This window comes from Eleutherodactylus coqui, chromosome 10 (assembly GCF_035609145.1).
Source record: "Eleutherodactylus coqui strain aEleCoq1 chromosome 10, aEleCoq1.hap1, whole genome shotgun sequence".
Taxonomy (NCBI): domain Eukaryota; kingdom Metazoa; phylum Chordata; class Amphibia; order Anura; family Eleutherodactylidae; genus Eleutherodactylus; species Eleutherodactylus coqui.
Window position 1 is genome coordinate 7,283,644 of NC_089846.1, and position 14,897 is coordinate 7,298,540.

A 14,897-nucleotide genomic window follows, 5' to 3' on the forward strand; every position below is an offset into this window, starting at 1 on the left:
TGGCTCACTGATAGAAAGCAGAGGGGGGTTATAAATGATACATGCTCTGATTGGGTCATCAGTACTAGTGGGGTGCCACAGAGGGCAGTATTGGAGGGATCACTGTTACTAGTGGGATACCACAGGGGCCGATTTTGGGCCCTATTCTTTTTAATATATTAATGACCTGATAGGATTGTACAGTAAAATGTCAATATTTGCAGATGATACAAAACTATGTAAAATAACAAAAGAGGACAGAATGCGGGTGCATATAGATCTGTATATGGTTGCAAGAGGATCTGGATAAGTCGGGGGCAGAAAAGTGGCAGATGAGGTGTAACACTGATAAATGTAAGGCTCTGCACAGGGCAGGAAATACATGTCACCATTATACACTAAAGGCCCATTTAGACACAACGATTATCGCTCAAAAGTCGCTTGATCGACATCTTTTGAGCTATAATCGTTGTGTCTAAATGGCCCTTAAATGGGAAACCACTGGGTAACACTGACATGGAGAAGGACTTGGGGGTTTTAGTTAACTGTAAACTTATGTAGAGCAACCAGTGTCAGGCAGCTGCTGACAAGGCAAATGGGATCATGCAGTGCATCAAAAGAGGTCTAGGGGCGCATGACAAGAACATTGTTCTTCCTCTTGACAAGTCACTGGTCAGACCACACATGGAATACTAAGGACAGTTTCGGGCACTGGTACTCAAGAAGGACATATTAGAGCTTGAGCGGGTACAAAGGTGAGTAACTAAAGTAATAAATGGAATAGTCGGACTACAATACCCAGAGAGGTGATCAAAATTGGTGTTATTTAGTTTAGAAAAAAAGACGTCTGTGGGGCGACCTAATAACTATGTATGGATATATCAGGGGTCAGTACAGAGATCTCTCCCATCATCTATTATACCCAGGATTGTGACAAGGGGGCGATCTAATAACTATGTATAGATATATCAGGGGTCAATACAGAGATCTCTCCCATCATCTATTATACCAGGACTGTAACAAGGGGGCGATCTAATAACTATGTATAGATATATCAGGGGTCAATACAGAGATCTCTCCCATCATCTACTATACCCAGGACTGTGACAAGGGGGCGCTCTAATAACTCTGTATGGATATATCAGGGGTCAGTACAGATATCTCTCCCATCATCTATTATACCCAGGATTGTGACAAGGGGTCGCTCTAATAACTATGTATAGATATATCAGGGGTCAGTACAGAGATCTCTCTCATCATCTATTATACCCAGGACTGTGAAAAGGGGGCGCTCTAATAACTATGTAGAGATATATCAGGGGTCAGTACAGAGATCTCTCCCATCATCTATTATACCCAGGACTGTGAAAAGGGGCCGCTCTAATAACTATGTATAGATATATCAGGGGTCAGTACAGAGATCTCTCCCATCATCTATTATACCCAGGACTGTGACAAGGGGGCGCTCTAATAACTATGTATAGATATATCAGGGGTCAGTACAGAGATCTCTCCCATCATCTATTATACCCAGGACTGTGACAAGGGGGCGCTCTAATAACTCTGTATGGATATATCAGGGGTCAGTACAGAGATCTCTCCCATCATCTATTATACCCAGGACTGTGACAAGGGGGCACTCTAATAACTATGTATAGATATATCAGGGGTCAGTACAGAGATCTCTCCCATCATCTATTATACCCAGGACTGTGACAAGGGGGCGCTCTAATAACTATGTATAGATATATCAGTGGTCAGTACAGAGATCTCTCCCATCATCTATTATACCCAGGACTGTGACAAGGGGGCGCTCTAATAACTATGTATAGATATATCAGGGGTCAGTACAGAGATCTCTCCCATCATCTATTATACCCAGGACTGTGACAAGGGGGCGCTCTAATAACTATGTATAGATATATCAGGGGTCAGTACAGAGATCTCTCCCATCATGTATTATACCCAGGACTGTAACAAGGGGGTGCTCTAATAACTATGTATAGATATATCAGGGGTCAGTACAGAGATCTCTCCCATCATGTATTATACCCAGGACTGTAACAAGGGGGCGCTCTAATAATTATGTATAGATATATCAGGGGTCAGTACAGAGATCTCTCCCATCATCTATTACACCCAGGACTGTGACAAGGGGGCGCTCTAATAACTATGTATAGATATATCAGTGGTCAGTACAGAGATCTCTCCCATCATCTATTATACCCAGGACTGTGACAAGGGGGCGCTCTAATAACTATGTATAGATATATCAGGGGTCAGTACAGAGATCTCTCCCATCATGTATTATACCCAGGACTGTGACAAGGGGGCGCTCTAATAACTATGTATAGATATATCAGGGGTCAGTACAGAGATCTCTCCCATCATGTATTATACCCAGGACTGTAACAAGGGGGCGCTCTAATAATTATGTATAGATATATCAGGGGTCAGTACAGAGATCTCTCCCATCATCTATTATACCCAGGACTGTGACAAGGGGGCGCTCTAATAACTATGTAGAGATATATCAGGGGTCAGTACAGAGATCTCTCCCATCATCTATTATACCCAGGACTGTAACAAGGGGGCGCTCTAATAACTATGTATAGATATATAGGGGGTCAGTACAGATATCTCTCCCATCATCTATTATACCCAGGATTGTGACAAGGGGGCCATCTAATAACTATGTATAGATATATTAGGGGTCAGTACAGAGATCTCTCCCATCATCTATTTATACCCATGACTGTAACAAGGGGGCGCTCTAATAACTATGTATAATATATCAGTGGTCAGTACAGAGATCTCTCTCATCATCTATTTATAACCAGGACTGTGAAAAGGGGGCGCTCTAGTAACTATGCATAATATATCAGGGGTCAGTACAGAGATCTCTCTCATCATCTATTTATAACCAGGACTGTGAAAAGGGGGCGCTCTAATAACTATGTGTGTGTGTGCAAAGAAGGTTTCTACACTGACATAGAAGGGGGTTCTTTACTGTAAGAGCAGTGAGACTATGGAGCTCTCTGCCTGAGGGCTCCTTCACAGGGACGCTGCGATTTTCAGTCGGCTGCAACTCGGCCGAAAATCGCATGAGCAAGAGGCAGCCGTGACCAAGTCATGGCTGCTTCTCCTGTTTATGCGCCCATTCAGACGGCCTGAGTATACGCCACACCTCGAATACTGTTGAGTTCTGCTAAACTCCGTCCCCCTCTCCACCCCTTGCTGGCTGTCGACAAAGGGAGGGGGTGGGGCGGGATGGGACCGTGTGGGGAGGGAGTTAGTGTGCTAATCTCCCGCCCCGCCCTGCCCCTACCTTTGCCAACAGCCAGCAAAGGGCGGGGAGGGAGTGGGAATTTAGCAGAGACACTGCTAAACTCCCTCCCACCTCCCTTTTCTGGCAGCTCTCATAGTCTCCTATAGGAGTCTATGGGACCGGCCGGCGCATACCGGCTGAAAAGATAGGTCCAGACCTATCTTTTCTGTCTGGTGTAAAAAGGGCTTGCATGCTATTTCCTCCAAAATCAGGCAAGACGGACGGGTCTGTGGTGCCCATAGACATGGCTGTTCCATTATAGGCAAATCAAATACAAATAATGATATACACTGATCAGCCATAACATGGTCCCCTCGTGCCACCAAAACAGCTCTGACTTGTGGAGGCCCGGACTCCACAAGACCTTTTAAGGTGTCTTCTAAGTTGCTCAGTATGGCCTCTGTGGATCAGACTTGTGTCTCTCGATCCGATGAGAATGGTAGAAGTCGTCACCTTCAACTCTTTCGTCATCTTCCTGAGTAGTTCCTGCTGTACGGCCAAACGCATAACTCTGCGGGGATGGCAGACTTGTCTGTACAATGTTGGGTAGGTAGTACATGTCACATCCACATGATGACAGGACATTGCCCATTATTCGGCCCCCGCTGGCTTGTATTATTCCCATCCTGGTGCCATCTTTACCCAGGTAAGTGATTCACCCAGCTGTTCACATGATGCCAGGACACAAGTACCCAGCAGATCATTTTCCATCACACTGAACATAACAGCTTATCATTTTCCCACCCTGGTGCCATCTCTTCCAAGACAAGTGACCCCAGCCGTCTACATAATGTAAGACAAGATTCATCAGACCAGCCGGCTTCTCCCATTGCTTTGTGGTCCAGTTCTGATGCTCACATTCCAATTGTAGGCACTTTTGGTGGTAGACATGGGTCACCTGGACATTCTGACCAGTCTTAGTTACAAACTACGATGTCCTATGTGATCTGGCACCTTTCTGTCTTCACCAGCAGGGACTTTATCAGGGATTTGTCCCACAGTTGTTCTTGTGTGGGATCAGACCAGACCTGCAACCCACACACATCACTGAGCCTCAGGTGTCTATGACCCCGTTGCCGGTCACTGGTTGTCTTCCTTGGAGCATTTTTGGTTGGTAGTTAGCACTACATATCGGGAACCCCACAAGACCGTCCGCTCTGGAGACACTTTGACCCCATTGCCTGCGCATCACAATTCGGCCTTTTCCTCAGTTGCCCTGATCCTTTCACGTCTCCATATTTCTGTTTCCAACATCAATGCCAAGCATTGACTGCCTGATATATACCATCCCCGCCAGGCGCTGACAACGGGGTCTGGTGGTGGGAGGTCACCAGATGTAGAGCTGACAACAGGGTCTGGTGGGGGGAATGTCACCATGTGTAGAGCTGACAACGGGGTCTGATGGGGGGATGTCACCAGGTGTAGGGCTGACAACGGAGTCTGGTGGGGGGATGCCACCAGGTGTAGAGCTGACAACAGGGTCTGGCGGGGGGATGTCACCAGGTGTAGAGCTGACAACGGGGTCTGATGGGGGGATGTCACCAGGTGTAGGGCTGACAACAGAGTCTGGTGGGGGAATGTCACCAGGTATAGAGCTGACAACGGAATCTGGTGAGGGGAATATCACCAGATGTAGAGCTGACAACGGGGTCTGGTGGTGGGATGTCACCAGGTGTAGAGCCGACAACGGGGTCTGGTGGGGGGATGTCACCAGCTGTAGAACTGACAACAGGGTCTGGTGGTTGAATATCACCAGGTGTAGAGCTGATAACGAGGTAGTTAATGTGATGTAACCAGAAGTAGAGCTAACAACGGGGTCTGGTAGGGGGATGTCACCAGGTGTAGAGCTGACAATGGGGTCTGGTGGTGGGGGGAATATCACCAGGTGTAGAGCTGACAACGGGGTCTGGTGGGGGGATGTCACCAGGTGTAGAGCTGACAACGGGGTCTGGTGGGGGGATGTCAGTGGGTGTAGAGCTGACAACGAGGTCTAGTGGTGGAATGTTACCAGGTGTAGAGCTGACAACAGGGTCTGGTGGGGGAATGTCACCAGGTATAGAGCTGACAATGGGGTCTGGTGGTGGGATGTCACCAGGTGTAGAGCTGACAACGGGGTCTGGTGGTGAGATGTCACCAGGTGTAGAGCTGACAACAGGGTCTGGTGGTTGAATGTCACTAGGTGTAGAGCTGACAACGAGGTAGGTAATGTGATGTCACCAGATGTAGAGCTAACAATGGGGTCTGGTGGGGGGATGTCACCAGGTATAGAGCTGACAACGGAATCTGGTGAGGGGAATATCACCAGATGTAGAGCTGACAACGGGGTCTGGTGGTGGGATGTCACCAGGTGTAGAGCCGACAACGGGGTCTGGTGGGGGGATGTCACCAGCTGTAGAACTGACAACAGGGTCTGGTGGTTGAATATCACCAGGTGTAGAGCTGATAACGAGGTAGTTAATGTGATGTAACCAGAAGTAGAGCTAACAACGGGGTCTGGTAGGGGGATGTCACCAGGTGTAGAGCTGACAATGGGGTCTGGTGGTGGGGGGAATATCACCAGGTGTAGAGCTGACAACGGGGTCTGGTGGGGGGATGTCACCAGGTGTAGAGCTGACAACGGGGTCTGGTGGGGGGATGTCAGTGGGTGTAGAGCTGACAACGAGGTCTAGTGGTGGAATGTTACCAGGTGTAGAGCTGACAACAGGGTCTGGTGGGGGAATGTCACCAGGTATAGAGCTGACAATGGGGTCTGGTGGTGGGATGTCACCAGGTGTAGAGCTGACAACGGGGTCTGGTGGTGAGATGTCACCAGGTGTAGAGCTGACAACAGGGTCTGGTGGTTGAATGTCACTAGGTGTAGAGCTGACAACGAGGTAGGTAATGTGATGTCACCAGATGTAGAGCTAACAATGGGGTCTGGTGGGGGGATGTCACCAGGTATAGAGCTGACAACAGGGTCTGGTGGTGGGGGTATGTCACCAGGTGTAGAGCTGATAACGGGGTCTAGCGGGGAAATTCAGCGGGTGTAGAGCTGACAACGGGGTCTAGTGGTGGGATGTTACCAGGTGTAGAGCCAACAACGGGGTCTGGCAGGGGGATGTCACCAGGTGTAGAGCTGACAACGGGGTCTGGTGGTGGGATGTCACCAGGTGTAGAGCTGACAACAGGGTCTAGTGGGGGGAATGTCACTGGGTATAGAGCTGACAACGGGGTCTGGTGGGGGGATGTCACCAGGTGTAGAGCTGACAATGGGATCTGGCGGTGGGATGTCACCAGGTGTAGAGCTGACAATGGGATCTGGCGGTGGGATGTCACCAACCAATCAGTACGAAACATTGCAGCTTCTGGACCTTCCACTGTTGGCCATGTTAGGAGATGGAAGCCATCCAGTGTGTGCAGTGCCACGATGCTCAGGGAGACCTTGTAAACTGACAGAACGTGGACAACGAAGCCTTGTAGGAGCTGTGAAGACATCACACACATCGTCTGCCCTCGCTCAGGGGGTCTCACTGGACATTGGGACATCCATTAGCACCAGAACCATCCTTAGGGAATGGCATGTGAAGGGTTACCATGGACGAGCGGCTGCACACAACATCACAGCAGTGACTGCACAGCAGCACCTGCGATGGGGCTTGGAGCATCGGACTACAAGTGAGTGGAAGCAAGTGTTGTGGACTGCTGGAACACAGTACACCATCTTACGATCGGATGGCCGCACTTGGGTGTGGCGGTTGCCTGGAGAGTTTGTATATGACTGCATCATCCCAACAGTGAAGTTTGGAGGAGGTTCTGTTATGGGGGGGGGGGGGGGGGGGGGCATTAGGGCCATTGGTTATAGTGAAGTCCACCCTCCACACCAACCGGTACAGAGGCATCCCAGACAATGTGGCATCACCTCCTCTGTGCCAATACTCTGGTAAAGCTCTGTGTCTCCACCAACATGACGGAGTGCCATGTCATATGGCGCGCAGTGTGGAGGAGCAGAACATCTGCAAACTTCATTGGCCAGCCAAAGTCTGGATCTCAATCCCATCAAGTATCTGTGCAAAACCAACACACCCATCACCCCCTCATCACTATCAGAAGCTCTCCTTGAGGAATGGAGGCAAATCCCTTCATACATCTATGGGAATTTGGTGGAAAGTGGCCACGGAGGGTTACTCACTCAGTCATTGAAGCCAAAAGTGACTCAATGCTGGATGGAAAATGTGAATAAAATCCAATTTCATCACCTTCTGGTTGTCCCAATACTTCTGTCAACAGTGTACTTCTGCATGCTTTTACACGGAACGACTATCATTCAAAACCCTGTGGGAGCACAGGGTTTTGAACAACTACCAACTATAATCGGCCTGTGTAAAAGGGCATTTAGATACTTTTGGAAACAGGGGGTTGAGTGCATGAAGCAAAGAGAGACAGCAGTGTGGGTTGAGTACCTACACAAAGCATTTCATCAATGGCCCAGCAGGTTCAAAGTCACTGGCTTAGGGGTTTTCATTGAGATCTGAATAGAAGGAGCTCCTGGAATGTGGAATATCTAGTTGAAAGCAGTTTTGGGGCTTGTTTTGGGCAGTGCTGTGTCCTGTGGAGAGGAGTCCACAGGGCGGGGGATGGACTGAGGTCCTGCTAACAATGAATCAAAGTCCTGGAGGTATTGTGCACTTACAGGCCGCTTTACCCAACTGCCCCCTATGGTGAGCAGAGGCTGTGAACAGGGCTGCATCCTGCTAGGGACAATGGAGAAATGAGGCTCAGAGGTGGCTCAAGTTGGACGTACACATGAAACGGATGACCAATGGATGGTCCAAATCATGTAGGACCAATGGGTCATCCGATAATATATAATTTATACCATACATAGACAAGAACTTTCAGATGCAAAGGCTGCTTCTATAGAAAGTCCAATTGTGAAATGTCCTTCAGGTTATAGATGACTACTGCTAACAAAGACAACATGGCAGATCCTTTGTTTTGATAGTAGTTGGTTGGACGAAAGAACACAACTGATTTATGGCCGGACATCCAGAAAAATAGTTGGAGTTGTACATACAGACCAACAGTTGTCTCAGCCTGAGCAGTCCAAAGACATTAGATGACTGCTGACTGGTAGACCTTCGCCATTGAGGCTTCCCTCTACAGAGGACAACTGGAGACAGGCCAAAAACATCCAGCATAGCAAATCCTACCAGCCGTGGTCTACTAGCATCCATCGAGCCCCTAAAACTCTCTAGGAGCTCAACTACTATTGAAAATGTCTTCATACCCCTCTGTAGTTGAGTGCTGTATGTTGAAGGTGATGACAACATATTTTCACAACCAGCCTCAAAAGATGGGCTTATACAAGGCAGCAGAGATCTGAGCTGAGATAATGTGATTAAGGAATCTTCACAGGTCCTAATAAGGTTATAGCTGATTACAATTAACAAAGAGAACCTTTAATCAATCTATTTAACCCCCTCCTGACTGGCAGAGCAGAAAGTCAGCTTTGTGCTTTAGATTACAGAGACTGTGCCAAACTTCATCAAGTCAATTCTATACCCCCCCCCCCCCCCACGACCATCTTATCACAGACAGGTCTATCTGCCCCAGAGAAGAGTAAACACAATGGGCTGGGGTGCTTCTCAGACTCCTGTTTGGTGTTATCAGTCCATAACAAGATTTGCCATGTCTGGGTCCAGCCAACACATGGTAGGAGTTAATTAACTCATAGACAGAGCCATTGTTCTACTCTTTGCCATCCAATAACAGTGCCATGGGGAAACATAGTGGGGGCACAACCCATCGAGAACAATGGAAATGTTACTATGGCTGCCACATCTATCTCCTATCTATCTGTCTGTCTATATCTATCTATAAATATATTAATATAGGCAAATGAATAAATATTATAGCCTAAGTAATATCTCATATCTGTCTTATTAGGCAGACAAATGACAATGCAAGATAGATATTAGATGGGCAAGAAGATAGACTGATGATATATATATATTCTCCATGTCTTTAGGGTTTTATCAATGTTGAGGTATTTTGGGATCTGAGATGATTCCCGCTGCACCTGGCCTTGATCGATGCATGGAATTGCTCTTCTATCTATCCGTCCGCCCTGACATTAGCACGCCTGTGTGAATCCCCCTGGCACAGGTCGCAGCCCCCTGTGTGATAACAGAATAGATGGCTTTATTACATCTAATGTTCAGGAAATGCTCCTCATTGGTGACTTGGGGCTTGTAGTTTGCAGAGTCCTGATGGTCTGAATATTCATTCTGCCTGGGTGCACATCCATCTACCAGCAGACAGGTTACAGTAGGTGTCTGCAGATGGAACCTGTCCCCAGGTTTGGGGGCACATCCCCCACAAAATCATTATACTAACCCACAATCCCTCATTTCTAACCCATGTATTCTTTCTTTACCTTTATTCAAAGTCTTTGGGAGTCATTTGTTTGTAAAAGAGCCAATCACCTTTTAGGCCAATTAGCATGTCCAGTGGGGGAGGGGTCTCTGGCCAAGGGTAGGTGGCCTGAATCTAACTGAATTACAGTACATCTAAGACAATTGCAGGACAAACACCTTTCCAGCTAAGAAGTCTCCCTCAGAGCGAAGGTCCACCGAGGACCTGCTGGAAGAGGAGACTTGTAGGAATCCACTGCTGGTTCTCCTTCTTTTATCAGGAACTTTATGGACTTTTGTGACCATCTCCATACTTTATCCTCTCCAGGGAGCAGATAGAACTTTCTGCATGGGGCTGTAGGACATCGCTGACCTGTCGTTCGGTTGATTTCACCTCCAGCAGCTTGAAGAAGATGATCAGAGGATCTCCACGATCAACCCAACTACTCAAGTAGACCTGTGCACGGCGGCGCTGAGGATCCTCTCACCATGTACAACCAGCAGACCTACCAACACTTCGCCCACAGCTCTGGGCTGATGCAAGATGCCAACGGCCAATATAATATTACAGGGTACCCTGGAATTAACCCTCATCACCAGTCTTTTTTCCCATTCGCTGGCATGAAATCGGACTATGGAGATCTGGGGGTCCAAGTTGTGGGAGATTGCTCAGCTCAGGCCATCCCCTGGAACCACCTGCCACAAGTGGAGCCTGCCAACCACACCATGGGCATCCAAGGCGGTGACCAGCAGCAGCAGCAAGCTCCAAGTGAACAGCCGATCACAAACCAAGAAGACAAGAGGATCATGAAGAGAGAGCGGGAGGAAGAGTCTGAAATAAAGGTACAATCTGCAACAGCTAAGGGAATCCCCCAAACCTCCAATCCCTCCGCTGCATCCTACTATGCCCAGCCATGGGGGGCTGCACCCTTCTGGCCAACTACTCCCAATGGTGGCCATGCAGCAGCTCCTAACAAGCCTGATGAGAGTAGCAAGACCCAAGCGACCGACCCTCTTCATCAAAGCCCTGAAAGTGGCATGTCCAGCATGGAAAACAGCAGATGCCCCAGTGCCACCAGCTCCGTGTCCAGCGGCAATACCACCAGCACCCCCCGCAGCAGGAATATGTCCACCGGGGGCAGCGAAGGCATCTCCAGCGACAACGAGGAGGTAAGTGTCCTGTGTCCTTCTCATAGTCCTCAGATGGTGGCACAACCAATGCCTCCTAGATGTGGTGACTGTATGATAGAAGGGACTCAAGAGTTTATACCATCTTATGACAATCGATCTTGAGGTTTTGCAGGTAGTAATGAAACCTAGAACTATGTATTATGGACGGAACTTTTAGGCATTTCTGAAGCTTGTGACCCTGTGTAGTTTTGGAATCCTAGTCTTGTTATAGTCTAAAGACTCCTTGCAGTACTATATTTTTGGGTCTTTTTATTGACCCTATGTGGTATATACAGGTTTTGCTTTGTTATATCCAGGTGACTATGTTGAGCCCTGTGATACTAAACTCTTGCTCTTGCTATATTGAGGTGACCCTGCTGGGCATTGACCTTAGTCTTGTTATATTGAGGAGCCCATTGTAGTAAAGTGCTCTTGGATCTTTTTTTATTGACTCCCTTTGCTTTTGTCTTGCTGGATTAAGATAACCATGTTGAGTATTGACCCCTATATGCAGACCACCTCTGGTAGTAACTCTTGGTCTCATCACACAGAGTTAACCCTATATACCGTGTTTCCCCAAAAATAAGACAGTGTCTTATATTAATTTTTGCTCAAAAAGGTTTAACTTTTTTACATGTATAGCTGCCTGGACACTATTTCAATTGACTTTTTAAATTAACTGTTAGCAGGGCTTAATTTTGGAGTAGGGCTTATATTTCAAGCATCCTCAAAAAGCCTGAGAAATCATTTTGCATCCTCAAAAATTCTGGAAAATCATGCTATGTCTTATTTTCAGGGAAACAGGGTAGTACCCAGCCATTGGTCTTGTTGTGTTGAGGAGACCCAATACTGAAATGACTCCATATTGTTTTTAGCTCCTAAGTCTTTTTGTATTTAGCAGATACCATCTGATCATATACTACGCCCCTCTATTGTTCTAGCTCCACCTTCCACTTAACCCTTGATCTTATCACAATGGGCGTGCTCTGTCTTGACTGAGCTCCTGAACTTGTTATAGTCTGGTGTCTCCACCTACAGGACTATACTGTTGAGTCCCCATGCTCCAGAACTTGTTTGAGAACTTGATCTAGACCCGTTGTTTCCAACCTGTGTGTCTCTCCAACTGTAACAAAGCTACAACTCTCAGCTATCTTGGCTGTTGGGGCATGATAGTAGTTGTAGTTCTGCAACCGCTAGAAAGCCATAGGTTAAAAAACCACAATTCTAGACCATTTCAAGTTCACAGAGAACACTCCCATGTTCAGCTTTAGATTTTAGAATGTTACACTCTATATGGGCTCCATATTTACAGTACTGTTGGCTCCTGAAAAGGTTGTATTCTCAGCTCCTCACATGAGCATTGGGTTATTGTATTCCAGAGGTTTAGCTAAAGACTTGCAGGTCCAGATGTAAAAGTTTCACAACTTTGCTCTGCATCTTTGGGTCTCTTAAGAAGTGAATCAATACAACACTAGCATTGCTGGAGTCTTAAAAGATGAGGCAGAGATTAAATGTAGGGGGCCCAAATGTGAAATCTGTAACATGGCCCCCAACCATCCTTATGCCATTTATAATACTGGTGTATCTTATATGATAGAGGAGCCTTTGGGTCCCCTAAGGTTCTAGGGCCTGGTAGCATCTGCTAGCTCTGAAGCTACTCTGCTACCTCCTATAGCTATGACCCTGTTGTATTGTTATATTCTATATGTCTACATCAACAATGCACATCTAGAACTCTAGACCTAGCAATACTTGTGTTGCCCTCTTTTTCCAGGTTGGTGATCCATAGAACCGTTAGTTTGCCCTGATATTACTTGCTTTGCTTCTTGCAGGAGACTCCAACATCTTCTGAGATGGAACAGTTTGCTAAGGATCTAAAACAGAAAAGGATAACAATGGGGTACACCCAAGCAGATGTCGGCTATGCCCTAGGAGTCCTTTTTGGTAGGCTTCAATGTAGAGCTATCACTTGGGAGACCAGGCTGAATATCATTGTTTAAGATCTAGAGGATCTACAATCTTTTGTCTTTCATCTTCTAGGTAAAACCTTTAGTCAAACGACCATCTGCCGCTTTGAGTCCTTACAACTGAGTTTCAAAAACATGTGCAAACTGAAGCCATTACTGGGGAGCTGGCTGCACGAGGTGGAAAATAATGAGAATTTACAAGAGGTGAGTAGAAGTCACAGAAGATCAGATCCTATAGGATCATTATTGACTTTGAGGAACCTTTCTGCCTAGACCCTCTCATTGAAGGAGGGTTTGTAGCTACTGTGAGGCTTATGGTGGTCTCCAGGTCAATTTGACCCAAATTGCCCTGGGTGATGTAAAACTACTAGGGGCCCCCTCTAAGTAAGCAGCACAATGTAAGAGGATGGAAGCCATTATGGGGTTCATATAGTTCTCGCCTGCAAGGAATTGGGAGGTGGGTCAGCAAACTACTAAGCCTCCTGCACCAACATGGTAGATGTGTTATCGATTGGCACCAGAATGGGGCCCCCTGAGTACACCAAGATCGAGCTAGAGATCCAAGAATGGTCCATATGTACTAGAAATGCATTGTTTATTCTTTGACCATCAGATTATTAGTCGCGGACACGTTCTGCCTCAAGTTCAAAAGAGAAAACACAGAACAAGCATTGAGAATAACGTGAAACGAAGACTGGAGAACTACTTCATGCATTGCTCCAAGCCAGGAGCACAGGAAATATCCCAGATTGCGAAGGACCTCAACATGGATAAAGATGTAAGTGGATCTGCAGATAGACAGATTTGAGATAGATTTTAGCCCTAAATCTTCCCTGTTTTTCACGATCTCCATTTCCCAACAGGTGATCAGAGTTTGGTTCTGCAATCGCCGACAGAAAGGAAAACGGCAGGTGAACCCCTACCTAAGGGAAAACGGTGGTGAAACCTATGAGGTCGTCCAGTCCCTTTCATCTCCTAACGCTGGGCCCTTCGCCTTGCCGCAGGTGATGACCTCACAAGGCTTCGCTCCAGCCCCCCTAGGTTCCAACCCTGCACTTTACGTGCCTGCCTTCCACAAGGGTGAGGTATTCCCACAGAGCGTGCCTCATGGAATGCCCTCCATGTCCAACCACTCCGCCTGAGGGCACCCACTCTATGGTGACGACATGTAAACCTTTATATAATCCGAATATAATGCAGCTTGTATTATCGTATGTATGGGGCGGGGTGGGGGGCGGGCGGGTGTGCGGATTTCATTCTAGGTGTGATATTTTTGTATCTTCATTTAGTGTTGCAACATTTAAAAGACAAAAACCTGTTCATCTGTTTCATGTTTTACCAGTACGGGATTTACTAACTGTTGGCCATAATAATTAGACTTGATGACCACCTTTACCTTCTGCCACCTGGCATTAGTAGTCACTCACATGAGAGGGTTATGATACTTCCCAAAATAATAACTCTCCACTTCTCCAGTCAAGGCGTAGTTGTGCAAGACCCAACTTTACCTCCTACTGCTCAAGTTTAGTAAACTATCTACTTCACCATTGGTTTGACCATACAATACCCAACTTTACCTTCTACTGCTGGCCATTAGTGAGCTCTCCACTTCACGAGTCAAGACTTGGCTTAGCCATACAATGCCTAGCTTTACCTTCTGCTGCCTGGCACTGGTAAACTCTCCTTCACTACTCTGGGCTTGGCTTAGCTATACAGTATCTAGCTTTACCCTCTGCCGCCTGACGTTGATAAAGCCTCTACTTCATCACTCTAGGCTTGATTTGACCACATAATACCCAGCTTTACCTTCTGCTGCCTGGCATTGGTAAGCTCTCTACTTCACTACTGTGGGCTTGGCTTAGCCTACAATACCCAGCCTTGTCTTCTGATGCCCAGCATTAGACCTTCACCAGTCAAGGCTTGGCCTCACCACACAATACCCATCATTTCCCGTCTTTCCTTTCTATGATGTCATTGTCCCTTATTTTTATGTTCCTATCTATAGATCAGCCTAAATTAATTGATTTGACCTGAAGCTAATAATCATCACTGCCATTTTTC

At 47.0% G+C, this 14,897-nt stretch overlaps 1 protein-coding gene across 1 annotated transcript; it reads left to right on the forward strand.

Annotated features, from left to right (window-relative positions):
- Positions 1-10,188: 10,188 nt before the first annotated feature.
- LOC136580029 (POU domain, class 5, transcription factor 1.2-like) lies at positions 10,189-13,978 on the forward strand. The gene is made up of 5 exons (XM_066580202.1): positions 10,189-10,869; positions 12,702-12,813; positions 12,910-13,040; positions 13,450-13,614; positions 13,700-13,978. The coding sequence occupies exons 1-5, from the start codon at positions 10,189-10,191 to the stop codon at positions 13,976-13,978; spliced, it is 1,368 nt and encodes a 455-aa protein (XP_066436299.1).
- The last annotated feature ends 919 nt before the right edge of the window (positions 13,979-14,897 follow it).

What these genes read in the sequence shown, in the direction of transcription:
- LOC136580029 (XM_066580202.1), top strand. Translation starts at nt 10,189, where the DNA reads ATGTACAACCAGCAGACCTACCAACACTTCGCCCACAGCTCTGGGCTG. An exon ending in TGCCCTAGGAGTCCTTTTTG is followed by an intron (nt 12,814 to 12,909) that starts GTAGGCTTCAAT and finishes TTCATCTTCTAG; the next exon opens with GTAAAACCTTTAGTCAAACG. An exon ending in ACCTCAACATGGATAAAGAT is followed by an intron (nt 13,615 to 13,699) that starts GTAAGTGGATCT and finishes ATTTCCCAACAG; the next exon opens with GTGATCAGAGTTTGGTTCTG.